Here is a 21,314-nt window from a genome sequence, read left to right on the forward strand (position 1 = left end):
CAGTCAGGAATTGAACAACACTGGCAAACGTTATGAAGCAGCAAAGATATCATAGTTATTGACCACGGTATCACATAAACATATTTGTATAATCCACATGTTTGTCCTACGCGATGCCAAAAGACGAATGCTTAAAAATAATGACACTACGATTCTCGTAGGCACAATAAAAGAATGTTCATTAAGCAGCCACTAACGTTATGCATTCCCCAGACAAAAATACAAATCAGCGCCCTGACTACTCTGACAGTGTGTGTGTGTGTGTGGGGGGGGGGGGGGGGGTACAATAATATGCAACATAATCAGGTTTCATGATCAGCCAGCCAGGTGCCTAAGAAACAGGCAAGACGCTGGCTCCTGAATGTGCTGTAGGGGGTGCTGCTAAACTTTGTTTCATTGTTCCTGACCGTCTCTTGTTTTATTCTGACAGGACAGGGTTGTATGTTGCCGTTAGTGCAGCCACTGTGCTTTCTCGTTTTTTTGCTCCTAAACTCTACAGTGCTGCCCTTATACCCTGTCCACTTACTTCCAGGGAGCTTTGAGCTTTGGTTCTACGGCCAGTAACCGAGTTCCTGTAGCGGGAGAGGTGCAGTTTTATTTAGGTAATGGGCTGGGGGTCTTGTCAAACGGTGACACTTAACTCAGGATAGAGTTGTAAGAAACCACTACTCGGCAGTACCTGTTCTCCGATTCCCTAGAGAATCCTGCCAGGGTTGAGGGAGTGTGAAGTCCCCCCCCCCCCCCGAATGTGAGGAAGAGCCCACCAGCCTACTCCCAACAATGCCTTCTAGCAGGACCGACTTCTGAGAGCTTTTGAAAAGTGTGAAGAAGGACTCTTGCCTTCCCTTAGCAGCCGTTATGTCCGTGCCGGCTATGCACTGTAATAAAGCGAACATGAGGAGGTTGACGAGCAGGCTGACTGTGGCTAGTATTGGGGTACTCTGGATTGTCGCCCTAATTATGTACTGGGGTATGAAGAGAAACACGGAAACTGCAGATTCCGAAGAACCAGTAAAGGTAAGCCGACCTGCAAACACCAGCTGGTGGTGACAGTATATGCATGATGTAAGCCCTGAATAATATAGTACTGCTATGATATCTATACAATCTATATAAATTAATAACAGTCAGTGGCTAGGTTTTGAGTCTGAAAGGATTATTAAGAGCCTTGTAATCCGATAACGGGATTAGCAGCATTAGAGGTAATTCAAGGCGAGCTGTGAATAAGGCGGAGACTGTTGACGGATTGTTAATACCTGCCAGCATGCAGTCTCTGTGCTTCATTACGGCTTCCAATGAGCCCGTGCTGACAGTTATTGGGACACCAAAACTACAAGAAAACAGCCAATTTGTGTGCTGACAGGTGTAGCACTGCTGCGTATGAAACTCCTTGGTATGATATTATGAAACAAATGCAATTCAAATTCATTGAAAAGTGATATATTAATTTGCAGAAATGTGAAGTCCAGCCCCTTCAGCTGCTTATGAGTATGGTTTGTCCTGCAAAATCCCATGTTTTTTAAAAAATGCCCCAGTTCGAGTATGCCCCCCCCCCCCCAAAAAAAAAAAAAAAAAGTGGCAACCCTACCCTTGTGCTAGCCGTACATGAACGGGATGATGGGAGTTATGTGCTGTTTGGGACAGCCCAGTGTACGCTGACTCAGAACTTTCGAATGTCTTAGAGATGTACTACAGAGATTTTTATGTTGGCTACCTTACACTTTATGTCTCACATTCAGTAATATAATCGATTGCATTGCATTGTATATCTGTAACTAGGTTGTTGTACCTGAGTAATGTTTTCAAGTAAAGATCTAGAAATAAAGCTCCAGCTAAAAGTTTTTACCATGAAAACGCATCGAGCGGGATACAACAATGATGCCAAAGTGTGTGTGTGTGTGTGTGTGTGTGTGCGCATACAGGTACATGAATATGCGCATGTGTATATATTTATATGTATGTGTGTGTTTGTGTGTATGCGTCACATATATATATATATATATATGTGTGTGTGTGTGTGTGTGTGTGTGTACACACACACTCTCCACACTACGGTGTCATTGCCAGAGGCGCATCCTCATCACGACATATACATACATACCTGTCCCACACTTAACAGAGAAAGGGTAATCATTGTTCTTCTAACCTAAAAAATTCTTTCGAGAGCCTTCTTTCGAAGCGATCCCATACCATTGTTCAGCTTAACAAAGGCACATAAAATAGTGAACAATACCTATAACTCTAAAGGGCATTCCACTCACACACATGCATACCTGTAATGAGAAGGTATATAGGAGGAGGGACAGAGAAAGAGAGGAAATGTGTGGAGTGACAAAGGTCCCCTTGGGCTGAATACCATGTAGTTTGACAAGAAATGTCTCCTTAAGGAATCATAATTAAATAAGAAGCAGCAGCAATGTAAATAAAAGGGGCGAATGGCACACACAGTTTAACCAGGGGAGCGAATTCAACCCTTGCAAACAGACACAATTAAAAAAGTAGTACCCCTGCCTGTAAAATGAAATAAGCAAACAAGAAAGCAAAATACTCTCCTTACTGTAGCCCAACAATTGTATATAAAATGGACCGAAGAACAAAACAGTTACTTTAATAACAAATTTTTCTTTACTTGCAGAGTCCAGACTGTTTCCAGCCCTATAGTAGAGAAGAAACAACAGAAGAAGAAAACGCAAACAAAAACAGCATTCTGCCAAGCTTGCTGGGATGGATGTAAAGGCGTTCTCAAAAAGAACGCCTCGTTAAAAAAAAAGTTTTTTTTTAAAAAAAATAAATTTTCAGCCTCCAGCCAGCCAGCCTGGTTCCAGTGTGCACCTGCCACCTGTAGGTGGTGCCCTATGCAATTGTCAGTTGTTGCAATGCTCCAGCACAGCCCAAAGTGCCCCTACAGCTTGGCCCTACAGATTTGCGCTCGCCCTAGCCTCTCTCTCATTCAGAGCCCCTGTGTGTGTGTTGTTATACACATAAATAAATGCACAGACTTAAACGGTAGTTAGCAGATACTGAAGTAGGGCAGAGGAGCCACAAACAAAATCATTTGCAGTTGTGTACCTGCTTTAAACTCTCCTTATTCCTAGTTTTGCTTAATCCCTTATAGAAGTGGAACGTTTACTGAGAATGAGAAAGGTGATAGTCTGTACTCAGTAAAAACGGATAACGTTTACAGTTGCTGACTTAGTTAAAAATGCCTATTAATTCTCATTCTGTTTTCCGATCACGTTTGTACCACCATTTAGAAACTGCCCCTAATATGATTGGTCCTTGTTTCCCTAATTCATTTTTTCTTTGCCTTAATTCTAGAGGTCAAAGGTCGAGAACTATGGTTGTATAGCAGTAAACCTTTTCCTTCGGGAAGCAAGACCAAAGTCAGAGTTGTTGGGGATAACGTTTTCTTGTCAGCATGCTTTAAAAATGTGTAGTATTCATTTAGAAAGTTGACAAATAGAATCGTTGCAAAGTCATTTCAGTAGAGCAATATGTTTATATTTGCAATACTTAGTATTATTTATGTACTGCAGTCTTGAACTGTTTTGTCAAAGTCACACAGATTTAATGAGTAATAGAGTGAAATTCAATGATAAATTCACAAGCCTCTTAACAATCATTGAGACATGATAGCTCAACATGAGAGTCAGCACAGATGAGCACATACTATCTTGTACAGTTGTAGTATTAGTTCTTAGTAGACAACAACTGACATTACAAAAAATTACATGCCTAATGCATGAGGAAATGTGCAGTTATAAGCTGTCATACTCATTTTTACCCAAACATTTATTTTCTTGTTAAACTAACTTGTTAAAATAATATTCCTAGCAGTTTTAAGAGTCAGATATTGTATGGAACAGAGTGAGATGAGAGATTTAAAAGCACATATAGTTTATTTGGTGGTAGTTGCTGTAGAGTTGAAAAGCTTGCTCCAGCCTTATCAGGTCGTATCTCTACGTTCTCAAATGTTTTGCCATTTACAAAGGAGCTTTATGAAATTTTTGTACAGAAAAGCACAACTGCATGCACCTTGTGGGGAGACTTTCAGAGTCTAGGAAAGAGATGGTTGAGTGATGTGCTTCTCCATATATGATTGTATAAGCAAGACTTTCAGAAAGTTGCTAACACTGTATTAGAGTTATCTGGCGAATTCTGTTTTCAGATATGATATTCTAATTGTAGGTTGCAGTGACTTGATTACAAGCTTTCAGAGTATACAGACCTTGTGGTACTGTAAAGTTGATGTGCAGCTTGCCAGGCTGAAGGTTCTATCACTTGCAAATAAGGAAATTTCCTCTGCCATAGGTGAATCTGCTCACCTGTTTCTCGAGGCACCCAAGTTTGATAGTAAGTTAAATGGTTCTCATATACAGGATTAGTACAGATCTGCTTTACAACTTTGTTTCATTGGTAAGGCAGACATGCAATGTATATAGTAGCCCTAATTAGATTGTATTCCTTAGTAAAGACAACAGTAGCATGATTTCAGAAGGTCAAGTCCAGGTAACCAAGAAAAAACATGCAATTTATGCAGTGAAGAAGTGAACAATCATTATTTTTTCATATTTAGTGGTGACAGTGAGTGAAATGATACGGTCATTGGACATTTTTTTTCACTGAAGGGAAAATCTTAGTTTTGTAGATATTTAAGAGCAGGTCATAATCCATCAGCCAGGTTTGCATTCTATATCCTTTAAAACTTCTGCCAGTCTCACAGTTGCCCATTTGTATCAACGAAAAACATAAATAGTAGGCTCTTAGGTCATCTCCTCAATTGAGGCTCAGATGTAATTCCTTTACATTTTGCCCTTGAGATGTATTGTGTAAGTAGTTTCTGAACAAATACAGATACAGATGCATTCAGAGATGAAGAAGATTTGAGTGAGACCTGTTACATCTGTGCCAGGATTGATTAGATTAGTATTAATATTTATCTACATTCACTTCTACAGAAAGTACTAAGTGGAAACCTTACTACATTTCTGAATGGAGGCAACAATGGAACAGAAAGTTAAATGGTTCTGCACATGCCAGTTTAACAATTTATCTACTAAGCTGAGCAGGTCAGCTTTATCATTGAAATCCTTTGTGAATAGGTGTTATTGTCTGTTTCCCTGACCTTAGGTTCTTGCCTTAACTGTGGGATATGTTACTTAGCTGGCAAACAGGAAAAGTTAAATACTGTCCTGATCTTCTGATAAGTATAGAAGACAAGATGAGTATGAGAATCTGGACAACAGTTTTCCCATGAAGAATAAGTGTTCTGAAAATTCAATTTTAGTTTTGAGTTGGATAGGAATGACATGGAGGTAGCTATTATCTTCCAGTGAGTTCAGGCCTTGCTCCTACAAGGAGACTGCATAGAGATTATACAGTCCTCGTCTGTGAAATGGCAGTTAAACTACTCAGTTTTTGGGTCCATGTTAGCTGTAATCTAAAGATACTGGAAATTTAATATAGTTGAGGTCCCGTCTTCAGGTTTTCCAAACAAGGTTTCCGCTATGCACAGTCCTATATCTCTCATTTAGAATTGCTTAGCTTTAGCCCTAAGAGTTCTGTCAGGAAAGATGTGTTAATTGGCCTAATGAATGCACCTGAAGTACCCCAGAGCGCCATGTACTGAGGGGAGTTATATCAGTAAATCATTTTCCACGAATGGTGTTTCTCCATATTGAAGAGCTACGGACAGTTCAGAAACTACAGCAGTAAGTATCGATACAATAATAATTTCTTAGAAAAAGAACTTGTGCCTCTAGCAGTATTCATAACACTTGTGTATATTTTAATGCCTGAAAACTAGCCCTTATATCTTGAAACATCCATACACTTCATTTCACTGAAAAAAAATGTTAACAGGAATGTATATATCCAAGCAAGACTGTATAAAATATGCTGCATACTATCTGAAATAATTAAATGAAATATAGCCTATGAAAGTTATGATGTATACTTTTTAAAATGTCAGGACTAAAAAAAAATACTATGGAGAACTTAGCTTATCTTTCATGGCCCCATCCTGACTAATGCTAAAGTTACTAATTGCAAGTTTCTGCTATCTCAAGGCTCTGTCTGCATACCTCATTAAAGCCTGCCCTATGTTTTCTATTACCACCTTCTAAGGAGATTGATTTGTTCACTGGCTTTTCCATTTAAAATATATACTTTTTCTCCTATTGTTTTTCTTTTAATTTTATGATTCTTTGACCCCAGAGACCTAATTTCATGAAAACTGTTAATATGTTAAGGGCTATTGTTTTTATAGGATGTATATATTGTCTGTCACCTGACCTTTGTGTGAGTGGCATACATTTAGTGCTTGCACACCATTTGTTGCATTTCCTTGAACAAACTGTCCTGTGTTAATTCTAATATCGGTACAGCAAGAGCTGGACAGATCATTTGAATGCGACATTATCCTTGATTAATGCAGCAACATGATTGTTCTTTTTTCTGATCTCATTATTCTGCCATATGAAGTTAAGAGATTACTGTTTCTTCCCATATCTTTGACAGAGTGCGTGCAGCCTTAATTCTTGCATCTTAAATAAATGATTTTATACATTTTTGCCATTGAGTCCTCTCAGTTTATGACATGTTTACAGTTCACATAAGTTGTTTCTCATATCAATGTATATGCACACTGTGGCATATATTCATTTTTTTTTTTTTTTTGGCATAGAGGTATATCTTTCAGTAGACCTTGTTTGTAGTAGCAGGTATTCATTCATTCATTCATTTTTTAAAAACACTTCATCCTGTTTATGCTCAATGTGGGGCCAGGGCCTATCATTGCAAGCCACAGACATAATTAATAAGTCATGTCCCTCATAGGATGTGCACACATGTACACAGACATACCTACAAGCATTATGAAGATCACCAGTTCACTTATCAGCATGTCCTTGGAATGTAGGAGAAAAAAGTTAAGCCCTCCCTCATTAAAAACAATGGGGACACAGGGGAAGCATGCAGTCTCCACACAGAAGCCGCCCCAGCCAGGAACAAAAGCAGAACACCAAGAGCCCTGAGACATTAACCCAAACTGCCGCACCACTGGGGTTGGCCTGCCAGTTAGAAAAGAACCAAATAAGACTTGACTTCAGGTGCAGTATTTGTGGCATTATTCTACTCAACTTTCACTCATAGTGCAAACTCTAATTGCTACAGTTCTCTTTCTTTTAAAGTATTTGTTTAAAAAGTAAAACTAGACACTTTTGAAGTATTTCTTGAAAAAAACAATTCTTGAGGATCTAGACTGACTGCCAAGGAATGTTTGCCATCTTTTTTCATTTTTTTTTTTTTACTGTTTTGAAACAATCTGTCTTTTCTTCACTCTGTCCCAGTAAATCTTTTCTGATACTTCTGTACATCAGTTTAACTATTCATTTAAAGACTAGGCCACCTGATGTGAGGCTATAATTAACCTTTTGGTGGATATTGAGTTTAAAGATTTAAGTTTCAGGAGAAGCTTAAGTCCAGGAGTGTTCCTTTTGTTTCTGTCACTGGTTTCTTTTTTTTCCTATAAAAATGTTATTGTTTTATGCAATACATACAGATCAGGTAAATGCAGAGTATTGAACTGAACATTTAACAAGTACACTTAAGAAATTCAAAAAGGAACCAAAAACAGAATAGTTACAAAGCTCTAAGTCTACTAACTATATACAATATTTACAAAAGTGCTGCTTGGAGTCACTAAAAAGCTGAGCATATATAAGTAAGAGTTTATAACAGAGTAAACATCAGAATGCACTTATAGTGAAAAGAGTAGCGAAAGGGGGAACAACAAAGGAAAACAAATAAATAATTCCTTGGGCCCAATTGGAAGCATTCCAGTCGAAGGTTGATATAATTCCATCCTTTGTCTAATCTTTTAAATTATGGTCAAATAGGATTTCCCAAAATTTCTGGAAATAGACTTGTTTATCAATGCTTCTAATTATAAGTTTTTGAGAGGTTATATATATAACTGCCATGGCTCTGAAACCCTCCCAAGAAAGCTTGGTGCGATCGAGCCAATTTTTAGTTATATAAAGTTTAATTAATAAAGGAAGAGTAGTTAGGACAGATCAGTAATATGGAGTATCACCATTTCCCAAGATAGGGTTGATTTGTGGTATCCCATTTTATCCAAGCGTACTTTGAGAGAGCACCAGAGATTATATGAACATCCGCAGAACCACAGAATGTGAAGTATATCAGCCTGAGGATAGGAGCAGCAAGGGAAAGTAGGGGAGACTTTAGTATTAAACTTATTTAAAATAGAGAGAGTGTAATATGAGTTATTGTTGATCATAAATTGCGCGTATAAGAGTTTTTTAAATGGGGCCATTTTGATGGTGGATTTGATTGCTGATATTTTATGGTTTTCTGATAGAGCAGTTCCTTGATGGTCCCAAAAGCTTGAGGATAGATACATCCTTTGGTATTTAATGAGAGAAATCAGTTTATAAGATGAGGCTAGTATATTTTCCTTACTGGATAGAGCTTAAAACAGCTCCGTCATATTATTTATCTCAGTTTACTTTATGTCAATATTCCTTAACAGAGTTGTGATAATCTCCTTTAACTGGCGTAGTATAGTAGTGTATTTTTTGCTTAGGTGTAATATTCTCTGTAGTTCTGAAATCGTTGTTTTCCCCATACTTATGAATGTCACAAACAGTACAGTCCTTTATTTGAGGATAGTCAGTAAGACTCACCATTTTGTTATTAATTTTTATGTTTGTATTTAAGTGGATAGGTTGAAGGAGATGCAAAACCTTATCTAGTTTTAGAGATTTACACAACTCTTGAAATATTTTAATTTTGTACTTTAAAATAATGTTTATGTTAAGATTCCTAAGATTTATCGACTCTATAAAGCGTAGAGCTTTATGGTTATAATTGTTACTAGATACATGTGTGTGCCACATCTTTACCCATATGGGGGTCCACAACTCATTGCCCAGGTAGTAATTAGCAATTGAAATGATTCTATTAGCACATATGGACTTGTAATAGAGCTGCAGATCTGGTAAACTTAAACCCCCTCTGTCTTTTGGATATATAAGTTTTTGATAAGAAACTCTAACCCCTTTGGTGAGTCTGTCACTGATTTCTTATGATGAGAACAGCATGAGCAGTAATCCCTGGTGATACATGTCTTTCACTGGTAAACACAGCTGTGCTGGGACATCCTGATTACAGATCAGTGTTAGTCACTTCATCACAACTGCATATCCTACAGTTGCCCAGAGAAGAAGGGCAATGCTTGCAGTTTTTCATTCTCTTTTCTCTTACTACAGTATTTGTTTGCATTCGTTGCTGAATCAGAAACATTTCTTTGTGAAACTATCAGAATTGTTAACTGTATTCATTGATGCATATGAAGTGGAAAGTACAGTTGTGTAAAATCTTACCATAACAGTAGCTGTCCTTTCCTTCATTGCTGCAGTATTCTTCACTTATGGGATTCCCTGCCATGGAAAGCTGACATCGGCCAGTATACCAAAGCCTACTGTTGCTTTAAGGTACGCTGAACGTCACCTCTATGGTCCTCGTGTAGCTTAGGCCGTAAAGGTGACGTCTGGATGTACCATCCTCAGAACTGATTGCCAATTAGGAACACCAGTCTAAGGAAACCCAGGAGATCATCAATACATCCAGGAAGAAAAAGGACTAGGGGGAAGGAGGGAGGCAGTGAATGCTGCAACTGTGAAGGAAAGGACATCTACTGTTATGGTAAGATTTTACAAAACTGTACTATGTACTTACATTCATTGTTGCAGTATTCTTCACTTATGGGAGATTGACAAAGCTCAAGAAGAAACTCGGGAGGAGGGAGGAGCAGTAGAGCCCTCTAAGAAGCCATGAAAAATGGCCCTAGCAAAACCAGCTGTAGCTCTGTAGATACCATCCAACTTGTGATATTTGGCAAATGTATGCACAAAAGTCCAGGAAGCTGCTTCAAGAATAGAATTAGTGTCTAAGCCCTTGAAAAAAGCATCAAAAGAAGCCACAGCTTAAGTAGAATAAGCCTTTACAGAAGAAGGAAGGCTCTGACCATGAAAAGTATAACAGAAATTAATAGCCTTTAAAATCCAACAAAAAATAGTTTGCTTGGATACAGCTAATTCTAAGGACCTAGGATGAAAAGAAATATACAACTGATCAGATTATCTAATTGTCTTAGTCTTACCTAAATAAAATCTGAGATGTCTGTGCACGTCTAAAGTGTGTAGCACCCTCTCACTGTCAGATTGTGGAGAGGGGAAAAAAGCAGGCAAATGAATAGATTGAGTAAGTGACAACTCATTAACCACCTTAGGCATAAAAGAAGGATTAGTACGCAAGGACACCTTGTCCTTATGAAATATCAAAAAAGGAGGACAAGCCATAAGGACTTGAAGCTCAGACACACATCTGGCAGAAGTAAGGGCTAACAAAAGGACTGTCTTCTAAGAACAATGTTGTAAGGAAGCTGAAGCAGCAGGCTCAAAGGGAGCCTGGGTCAACTTCGCTAAAACAAAATTAAGATCCTCGGGAGGAGGAACAGGTTTTCTGAGAGGTCTGATGTGATGGATGCCTTTAAGAAGTTGTTTAGCCTCAAATCTTGAAGCTAAAGGAGGAGATAAAGGCAGACAAGCAGAGATACTGATAAGTGGGCCTTAATAGAAAAATAGGCTAAACCAGCATGGAGCAACTCATACAAATAAGAGAGAACCAAAGGGACATCCACAGTAAGTGGGTCCAGGTTATGAAAATGACACCAAATAGAAAATCTCTTCTATTTGGATAAGTGGGATTTCTTAGTAGTCGGTTTCCTGGCCTCCTGCAAGACCTTCAGCATGTCCACAGAAAAAAGGTGTCTTTGAGAAATCAAAATCCTGTCACCCACATTGTCAGTTGAAGAGTGGACAGATGTGGGAGGATGAGAAAGCCTTTCCTTGTGTGAGTAGATCCACCCTGTGAGGTAATTTCTGATGGTTGCCCTTGGCTAAATGCAGAAGAAGAAGAAGAAGAGGGAACCAATGCTGTCTCAGCCAAAACGGAGTTACCAAAAAGATTTTGGGAGCGTCCTGTTGAATTTTGAATAGAACTTTTGGAATGAGAGTAAGGGGAGGGAATGCATAAGAAACATCCCCATTCTGAGAAAAAGACAGGGCATTCATCTTCCACACCAGAGGACCTGGGACTCTGGGACAAAAAAGAAGTTGCCTCTTCAGAGGGGAGGCAAGTAGAGCTACTTGAGGAGTACCCCACTGGTGGACAATGTCCAGAAACACATCCTTGTGAATCATCCATTCTTGGGATTGCATTGAGGACCTGCTCAGAGTGTCTGCCACTATGTTTTAACCTGAAGGAATGTAAACTGCCTAAAGAGTCACTTGATATTTGACAGCAAGAGTCCATACCTGGAGCGCCAACTGGCAAAGATTTAGGATTTTGTTTCTCGCTATTTATTTATATCTCAGATCACTGTGGTATTGTCTGTGAATACCTTGAGAGGCCCTGGAGAGAAAAGAGGATGAAAGGCCTGAAGAGCCAGCATAAGAGCCCTCATCTCTTTGACATTGATATGCTCCTTCTGCTGTAGAGGTAACCACACACCCTGTACCTTTAGGGAGCCCAATGCTGCTCCCCATCCTATGTCTGAAGCATGGGTGATGAAATGGGAGCACTGGATTTAGAGACAACTGCTGAATCCACCAGTGAAGTTCCTTTTTGAGACAAGGAAAATGAGGAACTACAAAGTCTAGAGGATGTGCATGTTGAAGCCAAACTGACTTCAGAAACCTCTGGAACTTCCTCGTCTGGAGTTTGGCCAGAGGAAGCATTGGAATGGTGGATGCCATAAAACCAAGAGCTCTCAGAAACTCTCTGGCTAAAATGGAGGCCAGAGGAAGAATATTTTGAAAGAATGAAATGAGAGTTAATGCCTTTAGAGGAGGCAGGGATGCCAGCATAGGCACCATCTGAAGCCTACAATCCAGAAAGACCTGATCCTGAGAAGGAGACAGAGAAGACTTTTTTGAAGTTTGTTGGAAACTCTAGACTCTGAAGAAGGGAAACAGCAAAATGAAGATTTTGCAATAGTATCTTTGGAGAAGAATCCTGAATCAGCAGATCATCCAAAAAGGAAACATTTCGATACTTTGAAGCTTGCAAAAATCAATCACAGGAGCAAGGCATTTGGTGAATACCCTTGGGGCAGTAGAAAGGCCAAAGAGCAAAGCAGAGAACTGAAAATGCCAGAAAGCAACAGAGAAATGCAAAATCTTCCTGAAAAGAGGATGGATCAGAATATGGAGATAAGCATCCTTGAGATCCAGAGACACTGTATAGACCTGAGGGAGCAAGAGAGGAAGCAGAAAGTGAAAGGACAAAATTCAAAAGGAGGGCACCTTCAGAAAAGTGTTTAGATGAGAGAGGTCTAGATTTGGTCTCCAAGTACCCTCTCTTCTGGACATTAGAAACATTCCTAAATAAAACCCATTCCGTCTTTGGGATACAGGCACCTCTTGAATAGTACCCTGAGTCAGAAGATCTCTAAGAACCTCTGGGGAAAAAGGAAGTTGTTCCCGAGGAGGTTGAGGATCACTTGTAAAAGGGGGACAGGATTTCCACACCATGAAATACTACTGGTGACTAATGGACAGAACCCAAGTCCTGAGTAATCTGAAGTCAAACAGGAAGAGAAAGGCAAAGAGAAAGAGGAATGTGGCTGGGAAGAGATGGATACTCATACAGCACCTTGTTTATCAGGAAAGGAAGGCTTCTGAATTCCTGAAGTCTGAGTGGCCTTAGTAGGAGGAGCCGGATTGCCCACTCTTTTTACCTTTAGTAGGAGGGTGACATTGTCTGTGAACAAAGGCTGACTTATTGGGGTAGTTTCTCTGAAATTTAGGCACAGAAGAAACAAACATGGGTCTATATTAGTTTACAGAAATGCAATTTCAGTGAACACCTAATCATCAACTGCACTTGAGTGAAAATCATTTCAGCAATTCGCTGAATTTACCAAGAACAAAGAAGTAGTTGGCCAAGTACTCAACTTTGCCTTTTCCTCCCTTGTAGTGCGATCTCTTAGATGGTATATATTGTTGGGGTGGGTGTTGGGGGTGAAGCCCCCCACTTGGATGGGTTTGATTTACTTACATGTCAGTCTGTTGTGCTGCAGAGCAAGTATTTACTTGCCCTTGGTAAATTCAGCAAATCGCTGAAAACATTTTTGCTGAAGTGTGGTCAGTGTTTAGGTGTTCATTGAAATTTAATTTCGGCAAACTAATATAGACCCACAAACAGATGTTTAAGCTCCTGTAAAGCCTTCTCCTTATCCTGAAGTGACTTAAACAAACCAGCAGTTGCTTCCTCAAACAAAAGTTTATTATCCAGAGGAGCATCCATCAATTTAGCATTAATATCATCAGGTAAAGGTTGAAGCCTAAGCCAAGAATACCTCCTCATTACTGAGCCAAAAGCAGCAGCCCTAGAAGTGGCATCTGCTGCATCATAACTACACTTGATGGAATGACAAACTACTTGAGAGGAAGTCCCTAGCAAGAAAGAGCAGAAGTTTTACCCTCAGAGTCTGTAAAATCAGAAATATGCTGACAGGCCTGAGAAAGGAGAGCCAACACACCTGGACATATGCGTCTAGTAATTAATAGTTCTAAAAGCCAGATTAGCTGAGGTATATATCTTCTTATCTAGCCTTTCCATGGTTCTACTCTCTTCATCAGAAGGCAGTAAATTTGATGAAGGTAGCAATTGAGAAGGATGTCAGAAGCTGCAGACACCACAGAGGGGTCAACAGGTGGACTTTTGTACAAAAAGTTACAGTCCTAGGGCACCCTATAAAAGTTATCTGGCTTCTTGCGAGCAGGGGCAAAGAATCGGGAGCTTTAGAGGCATTGAAAAATGCATCCAACATAGCAACCAAGACAAAAGGAATAGCAGAAGGTCTCAGAGATTCCATCTGTAGCAACTCATAGTATCTCTTATGGATTTCTGAGACCAGAGCACAATCCCATTTAAGAAATTCCATCATCCTGGTGATTGTGTCTCCAAAAGAAATTTCTTCAAAAGGGGTATCAGGACTATTGGATTCCTGTTCCTCTGACCCATAGTCTAAAGGAGAAGGAATTTGAGAGGAGTAAGCAAGGGATTCCTAATCAGAATCCGACTCCTCCTCAGAGGAATCCTGTTCCCTGTTCCTTTTAATGGGAGTAGAGGACCAAGGGGGTGCTGGAACAGAAACCCCAGGAGGTTTTAATGCCATTAAAGCATTAAACAAACCCTGAGTAAAGGCCTGCCACTCACTCTGAGGATCCCTAGGAGCAGAAGAAACATGTTTAGTTTAATGTTTCTTCTTTAAAGGAACGTCTGCCCTATAAAACTTAGAAGATTCTGACCCCAGAAGGCATTCAATAACTGCAGCAGGAACTTCTTCCTTTACTAAAATCTGCGGAACACTCTTAGGCCCCCTTGGAGGTAACCAACCATGTTTCCCCCTGAATGTCTGAAATGGACGCCTGCAAAGCCTCATTGCACATGCTGCAAGCCGGATCCTCACTGGTCTCCAGCCCGGTCACTACAGAGGAATCTGACAAGAAAGCTGGGTGAATCTCTGGGTTCTCAACGGACTCGGGAGAAACACCTGGTGGAGGCTGGACACCGGAAGATTTCATTCTACACTTTTTAACCTCCTTCTTACCTAACAGCTGACCCTAGGGGCAGGAAGTTCCTTCCATTTTATCTTTAGCAAGAAGCTTAAGATGCTGGTTCTCAAGAAAAGAAGAAAGGGAAGAAAGTCTACTGCAAAGGGTTTTTGGTACGAAAGTCTAACAAATCAAACAGCTCATATAGTCATGGGACACTCCTAGGCAAAAAAGACCCTTATTGTGGCAATCTTTATGGGGAATCTGTCTTTCGCATTGACATTTACCCTTCCTGGATGACATTAACCCCCCCCCCCGGAGCAACAAAGAAAAAACAAAACTCCAGTAGGGTACTTATCTGCAGTGACTTGGAAGCAGGAAGAAGGTGTAGGTGTTGAACTGGTGAAGGGAAACTGCGTTCAGTCTGGCAGAAATGATGTTAGGCATAACAACTGATGATCTGGAGATGCGTTCGGACTGGTGGCAAAGACGTTCAGAGGATGGTATGTCTGGACATTACCTTTATGCCATACGCTACACAAGGAACGTACGGGTGACGTTCAGCGTACCTTAAAGTAACAGTAGGCTTTGGTATACTGGCCGACGTTGGGATTCCACGGCAGGGAATCCCATAAGTGAAGAATACTACAGCAATGAATGTAAGGACATTCAGATAGCTAGATAGAAAGATAGCCTTTGTATATCATTTTAGGATAAGGCAGATAGGTAGATACCTTTTCTCTTTATAACATTTAAATTAATGCTGTGAGATAGATAGATAAAGATAGATAAAATAAATTAAAGCTGACAGACTAAAAGGTAAATTCCCTTTCCACGCAAGTTCAGCATTAAGACTAGCATTTTGTTTTGCAGCAAGCTTTCTAGCTCTTATTATTTGTGCATGAAATTGGTGTACAGTGCTGCTTGTGGTCACATATTTTTGGGAGAACAATCAGGATTAGCCTCAGTTAAACACTACTTGCAAGGTGCATTAGGGAAGATGTTTACTGCAGATATTAGGTTAACTAAGGAGGTGTTTCTTCTCAGTTGGAATCAGGCATTGAATGAAAAGGGGCAAGTTAAAAAACAATTGACACAATTCTGTTGGTGATGAAAACGTATCACATGGAGATGGAAGACAGCAGTTATTCCAGATGAGACCCAAGTTCTAGACATCATTTCAGAAATTGAAGCAGGGGAGATTGGAGAAGTGGCAGGACTAGAAAAGGAGCTAAGTCTGTAGTTAAGTGTCACTTATGAAACCATCCCCAAAGATCCCTCATGACTTAGCATGCAAGCATTTGACTGGCAGATTAATTACTAATTATGATATGTATACAGATTAATAAATTAGAGAGTATATTACTGGGATTATGAATTGTTAATCAAACGTGGTTAAGGAAAATTGCAAATCCACTTGGTAAAAAATAAATTAGTATGTAGTGCTAAGCCGGGCAGTGGGGTACTTTTGATAAATTCTGTGGCAGTCAGAGGCATGCTATCTCAGAACGTGCTATGTTCAAAAATTCATCATTCAAGGACATACATGGAAAGATAAGACCATTTTATCAAAAGGTATCACCCTGTTTGGTTATGTCATAGGATGTACTGTGTGACATCATGTAAATAAGTATTCAAAACTGTATTTGAAACATTTTAAAAGCTGGAAGAGTTTTATGAATCGAAAAATACTTAATCATTTTCTGAGCTGGATAGTCATTTCAGTGGTGAAAGAACGTACAGAAATCTTAGTGGCTAGTATGACACTGCTCTTCACGGTTGTTGGTTGAATTACAGGAGTCAGATCAGCCGTTTCAGCACAATTTTATGGAGAAGGAAGGTTCGAAGCTGACATCCTTTTTAGCAAATGTAAACTGGGAAGGGGAGAGCCTCAGAGTATATGGAAAAGTATCTTGTCTGTATGCAGTCTTCATATGCTACATGCAGATTTAATATTATATGGTCAAAATGAAACTGACATTCACAGCTGCATCAAGATGTAAATCTCTTTAGATATGTAAATCAGAACTAATTTATGTCTCAGTGTGACAGTTTGGCAGCAAAAGACTGAAATTCCAGTCTGTCCTTGTAAGTACACTGTCTAAAGTATTAAGTTGGAATTGTCGCCAGTGAAGTGTGGAAAATTCTGTGACAGTACATTGCTCACAGTCTTACTAATGAAATGTCAGCCATGCAGAGTTTCTTGCTGAATTCTGGTGTAAAGTAAAATTATTTGCTTTTCTCTGCATGTAGTGTAATTGTGTATTCTGCCATTTTTAACTAAAAAAATGCTATAGCTTTAACATAATTTTTGTTCTTATTACCTGTATACTTTTAATGAGGCTGTGGGCTTTGCTTCTTTTTCTGAAGGAACAGAATTGGAATGAGTCTGAAGTAAAGCAAAAACGGGAGTTTATCAGAAACATTTTGAGATATAGCTCCAAAATAATTGTAGAAATGGTAGTGTAATTGGAGTAGATGACAGTATATTTCCTTTGAGAAATGTTTTAAAAGGTGATGACAAGTAGAACATTCCCCTGGATTCTGCAAGCCCTGCATGGCGTGCAGGACTAGTGCAGGAGTTCCAGCAGGCAATATGTTTGCCATGCGATCCAGGAATAACCTGTAGGGACGTGCACAAGCACTCCTACACGGACTCAGCCCCTGTATGCAAATTACTCCACTTGCAGGAGAAATCCATGCAAATGAGGTGAATTTGTGATCTAGGAAGCTGGAAACTGGCCGTGCAGGACTAGTGTAATCTGCAGAAATGACTCAGCCAGTAACGGAGTACATTTCTGCAAATTACAAAACGGAGCCATGACAGCTCCAAATAAAGGGTGGATATCATGTAGAAAGCATGCCAATGGCCAACTATAAGGCCATGGGCATGGAAAACACTTGCAAAATTTAAAAAAATCAACTTTTATTTTTTTAGCCAATCTCGGCTGTTTAAGTGTAGGGTAGCGGCGCACAAATGGGATCATGCGGAAAATAAGAAAAAAACATAAAATAAGCATTATATCCAAAGTCACTATTTTACCATTATACTCAATGGCAGGCAGAAGACAACATGGCCAGTGAATAGTGGTTGCTAAGGAGAGAGGCTCAGTGTGGGACATGTAACTATGCATTAGCAGGCAGTCCTATGCAAATGAGGGGAATAATACTAAATCCTAGATTTCCTCTGCAAACTAGTCAGCACCCAACAGTGTAAGAGCAGGAATAGCTTGGTGCAAGCCTAGGAGTTAGCTGACATCATAAGGGGTGTGTCAGGCACACTGTTAGTGGATTGGAGCCCTGTGGCTCATGTTTGCTACTAGCTTAGCAGAGATAAACAAGGTGTGTGTCTGAGACTGCCTAGCACTCTTTACATTGCCTAAGTGGGTGTGCGTGCCGCGCACCAGTTTTTAAAGGAAAAAATAAATCAGGAAATAGCAGCTCTGTGCACATTTGAGCACTGTGTTTGTGTGGCACACCCCTAGGCTTAAACAGCAAGGCAGTGGGAAGGGAAAACAGCAGTAGGAAGGTAATCTAGGAGAACTAGCATAGCTGACAGATGAAATGTATCAGAATCAGCCAATTACAAAGGCAGCAGACCAGCCCAGCCCAGAATACTGCAATAAACTATGCAAACACCTTTTCCTGTGGTTTTCCCATACTCTACACCACCGGTGTATACAAGCGGGGAAATTTTAACAAACAAAACAACAAAATGATAGGGGCTGCAATAGCTATCATACAACAACATGTGGAAGAGGCTGAGGGTGGTGAGGATGTGAATGCTGTCGACCAACCCACAGTGAGGAGACAGAGAAGAGTGTACAGACCCAGGGTAACCTACCAGAGGCTACATGAGCTGGAGATAGTGGAGCGCTATAGGGTCGACAGGGACCTTTTACAGCAAATTGTTGAGCTGTGCCGGCCATGCCTGACACACAGAACTGACAGAGGGGAACCCATCCCAGTGGATACCAAGGTATGTGTACGCCTAAGAATACTAACTACAGGTACTTTCCAATGGCCAACTGGGGATATGATGGGGATCTCACAGGCATCATCATCCAGGGTACTCCACCAGTTCCTGGATGCCATGTCAGCATATGCAGGTGAGCACATATATTTCCCCAACACCCGTGAGGTGTTGGCCAGCAATATGCAACTGTTCCACCAAATAGCAGAATACCCTGAGGTAGTGGGTGCTATAGACTGCACACACACATACACATCAAAGCACCACCCGGTGAGCGAGGTAGGGTCTACATCAACTGCAAGGGCTTCCCCTCCATCAACTGCCAGGTTGTGTGCGATGCCCAGGGCATAATAATGAATGTGTGTTCTGGCTGCCCTGGAAGCTATCATGATTCCCACATCTGGCATCTGACGCAGCTGCACCAGAGATTTGCCAATGGAGACATCCCTTATGGTCACCTAGTGGGGGTTGCTGGTTACACACAGGAGCTGTGGCTGATGACACCCATCAGAAATGCACACACACCCGAGCAAGAACTCCATAATAAGGCACACGCACAGACTAGAATCATAATAGAGTGTGTGTTTGGGATGCTCAAGTCATGGTTTCGGTGCCTGGACACATCCGGTGGAGCCTTGCAGTACTCACCAGCTACATGTACCCAAATTGTCATCATATGTGGTATGCTACACAATATGATCCTGCGGAAACAGCTGCAGCAGGAACAGCACAGGGCAGGGCCACACAGTCCCCCACTATTGCCAAAGCCTGCTCAGGCACAGAGTGACTCAGAGGAGGAACAACCTGAGCCTTCCCCAGTAGGCAGAAGGAGGAGGAGTACCCAGTATGCCCTGGCCTTGGCAAAGAGGCAATGCATAGCACATACACTGACACAGGAGGGACCCAAGGAATGACACCTCCCTCTGACCCGCACATACAGTAAAAGGGATGCCAAACATGACACTACCTGTGCTCAACCATGTGTAGTGAGTGTACTATGTGCATCCGATATAGGCAACCTTGCAGCACCACCCTCAATACTGGCACACCCACAAGGTAAGTCTCTCAACCGACCAATTGCCAAATGGAGTAGTATGTGTTGTTACCTGTATCTATGGCATGGATGTGAGCATGCAAAGGAATTGGGTGGCTGAATGGTATGCCAGCAGATAGTAGACACCTATAGTGGCACCATGAGATCTGTAACAAATATTGGTGTCACCATAGTAGCCAGTACTGCACAGGGTGACAAAATCCACTGCAGGAAATGTGCTGGGCCACATATGTGTCCATATGACTCACACATGCCAGTCAGGGAGGTTCACATTACCCTGCTAGATAGGGGTCCAGGGAAGTAAATAGTGTGGGAAGAAATGGCTAGGGAATTGTTATGGCTAGACTTGTATAGGCCCTAGGTCTGATAGCCTAGTACCAACCTATGAACCTATGAACAATAGTCTCAGCCAGCAGGACAGGTGTAGACAAACACAAACAAAGGCTGTGCTATGGCCTCTGAATAATGCCTATGGGTAACCCCCCCCCCCAGGCCTACACAGACAGACTACAGCAGGTCAGGCAGTGGGATGTTAGTTCTGAAGAGTTGGAAGTCAGAAACTAATATGTAGGCCAATCAAACCTAAGACCTGTAGTACACTGATATGCCTCTAGTCAGCATGATAGGTTAGAATACAGAATGAAGTGGAGTATCTGACATACCAGTACAGTCATAGCAAACTGTCAGGTGTGCCCCCCCCATACTATGTAGAAATGTAGAAACAGTCAGGTGTGCCCCCCCATCCTGTATAGAAATGAAGAAACAGTCAGGTATGTGCCCCCCCAATCCTGTGTAGAAATGTAGAAATAGTCAGGTGTGCCCCCTCCCAACCTCTGTGTAGAAATGTATAAACAGACAGGTGTGCCCCCTCCCCCAATCCTGCGTAGAACTGTAGCAACAGTCAGGTGTGCCCCCTCCCCCAATCCAGTGTAGAAATGTAGAAACAGTCAGGTGTGCTCCCCCCAACCCTACTTAGAAATGTAGTAACAGTCTGGTGTGCCCCCCTCCAAATCCGATGTACACATGTCGTAACAGTCAGGTGTGGCCCCCACTACCCTGTGTAGAAATGTAGTAACATGTATGTGTAGGTATAATACCAGTAGAGCACAGATGCCCAGAGGTGGCCAAGGTATCAGGATAGATTGTAGCATTTGCACAATATGCAGGTATGTGCATGTTTCATATTGTGTGAGTGGTCAGTATGTATGCATGTTGAGGTAAGATCTGGTGGCCATTGCCCACTACTGCTGATGACACGGCCAAGTCCTCACAACTGCAGTGCCAAAGACAATTCCCACCAGTATAACACATGCTAGCAGTAAGCCACTGTAAATGTATGGTGATAATATGTGTCACCATCTGAAAGAGTGACATGGCATGGCTGTTGGGCTAGATATACAAGCAGTACACAGGGGAAGGTACCCCAGACATACAGTATATGTTGTGTAATTGTGAAATGGACACACCCTTGGAATTGTACATACAGGTATGCATCACATTATCTGGTGCTGTAGTAGGTGATACCGGTGTTGTCTGCCTGAACACTTCCAGGTCACAAAGGAGGTAGGACTGATGTATTGGGAAACAGCTGATGTACCTGCACATGCCAGTATAACTGGAATGCCCCACACATATCTGT

The 21,314-nt window shown here is 41.0% G+C and overlaps 1 protein-coding gene across 1 annotated transcript in view; it reads left to right on the forward strand.

Annotated features, from left to right (window-relative positions):
* The first annotated feature begins 433 nt into the window (after window positions 1-433).
* Window positions 434-21,314, forward strand: part of GALNT14 (polypeptide N-acetylgalactosaminyltransferase 14) — a 3,768,866-nt gene continuing 3,747,985 nt past the window's right edge. Inside the window, exon 1 of the mRNA XM_044058899.1 lies at window positions 434-1,017. Coding sequence (XP_043914834.1) covers window positions 859-1,017 — 159 coding nt within the window. The 5' untranslated portion in view covers window positions 434-858. The remainder of the gene's footprint in view (window positions 1,018-21,314) is intronic.

This window comes from Protopterus annectens, chromosome 1.part2 (genome assembly GCF_019279795.1).
Source record: "Protopterus annectens isolate FY-2018-M chromosome 1.part2, PAN1.0, whole genome shotgun sequence".
Classification (NCBI taxonomy): domain Eukaryota; kingdom Metazoa; phylum Chordata; order Ceratodontiformes; family Protopteridae; genus Protopterus; species Protopterus annectens.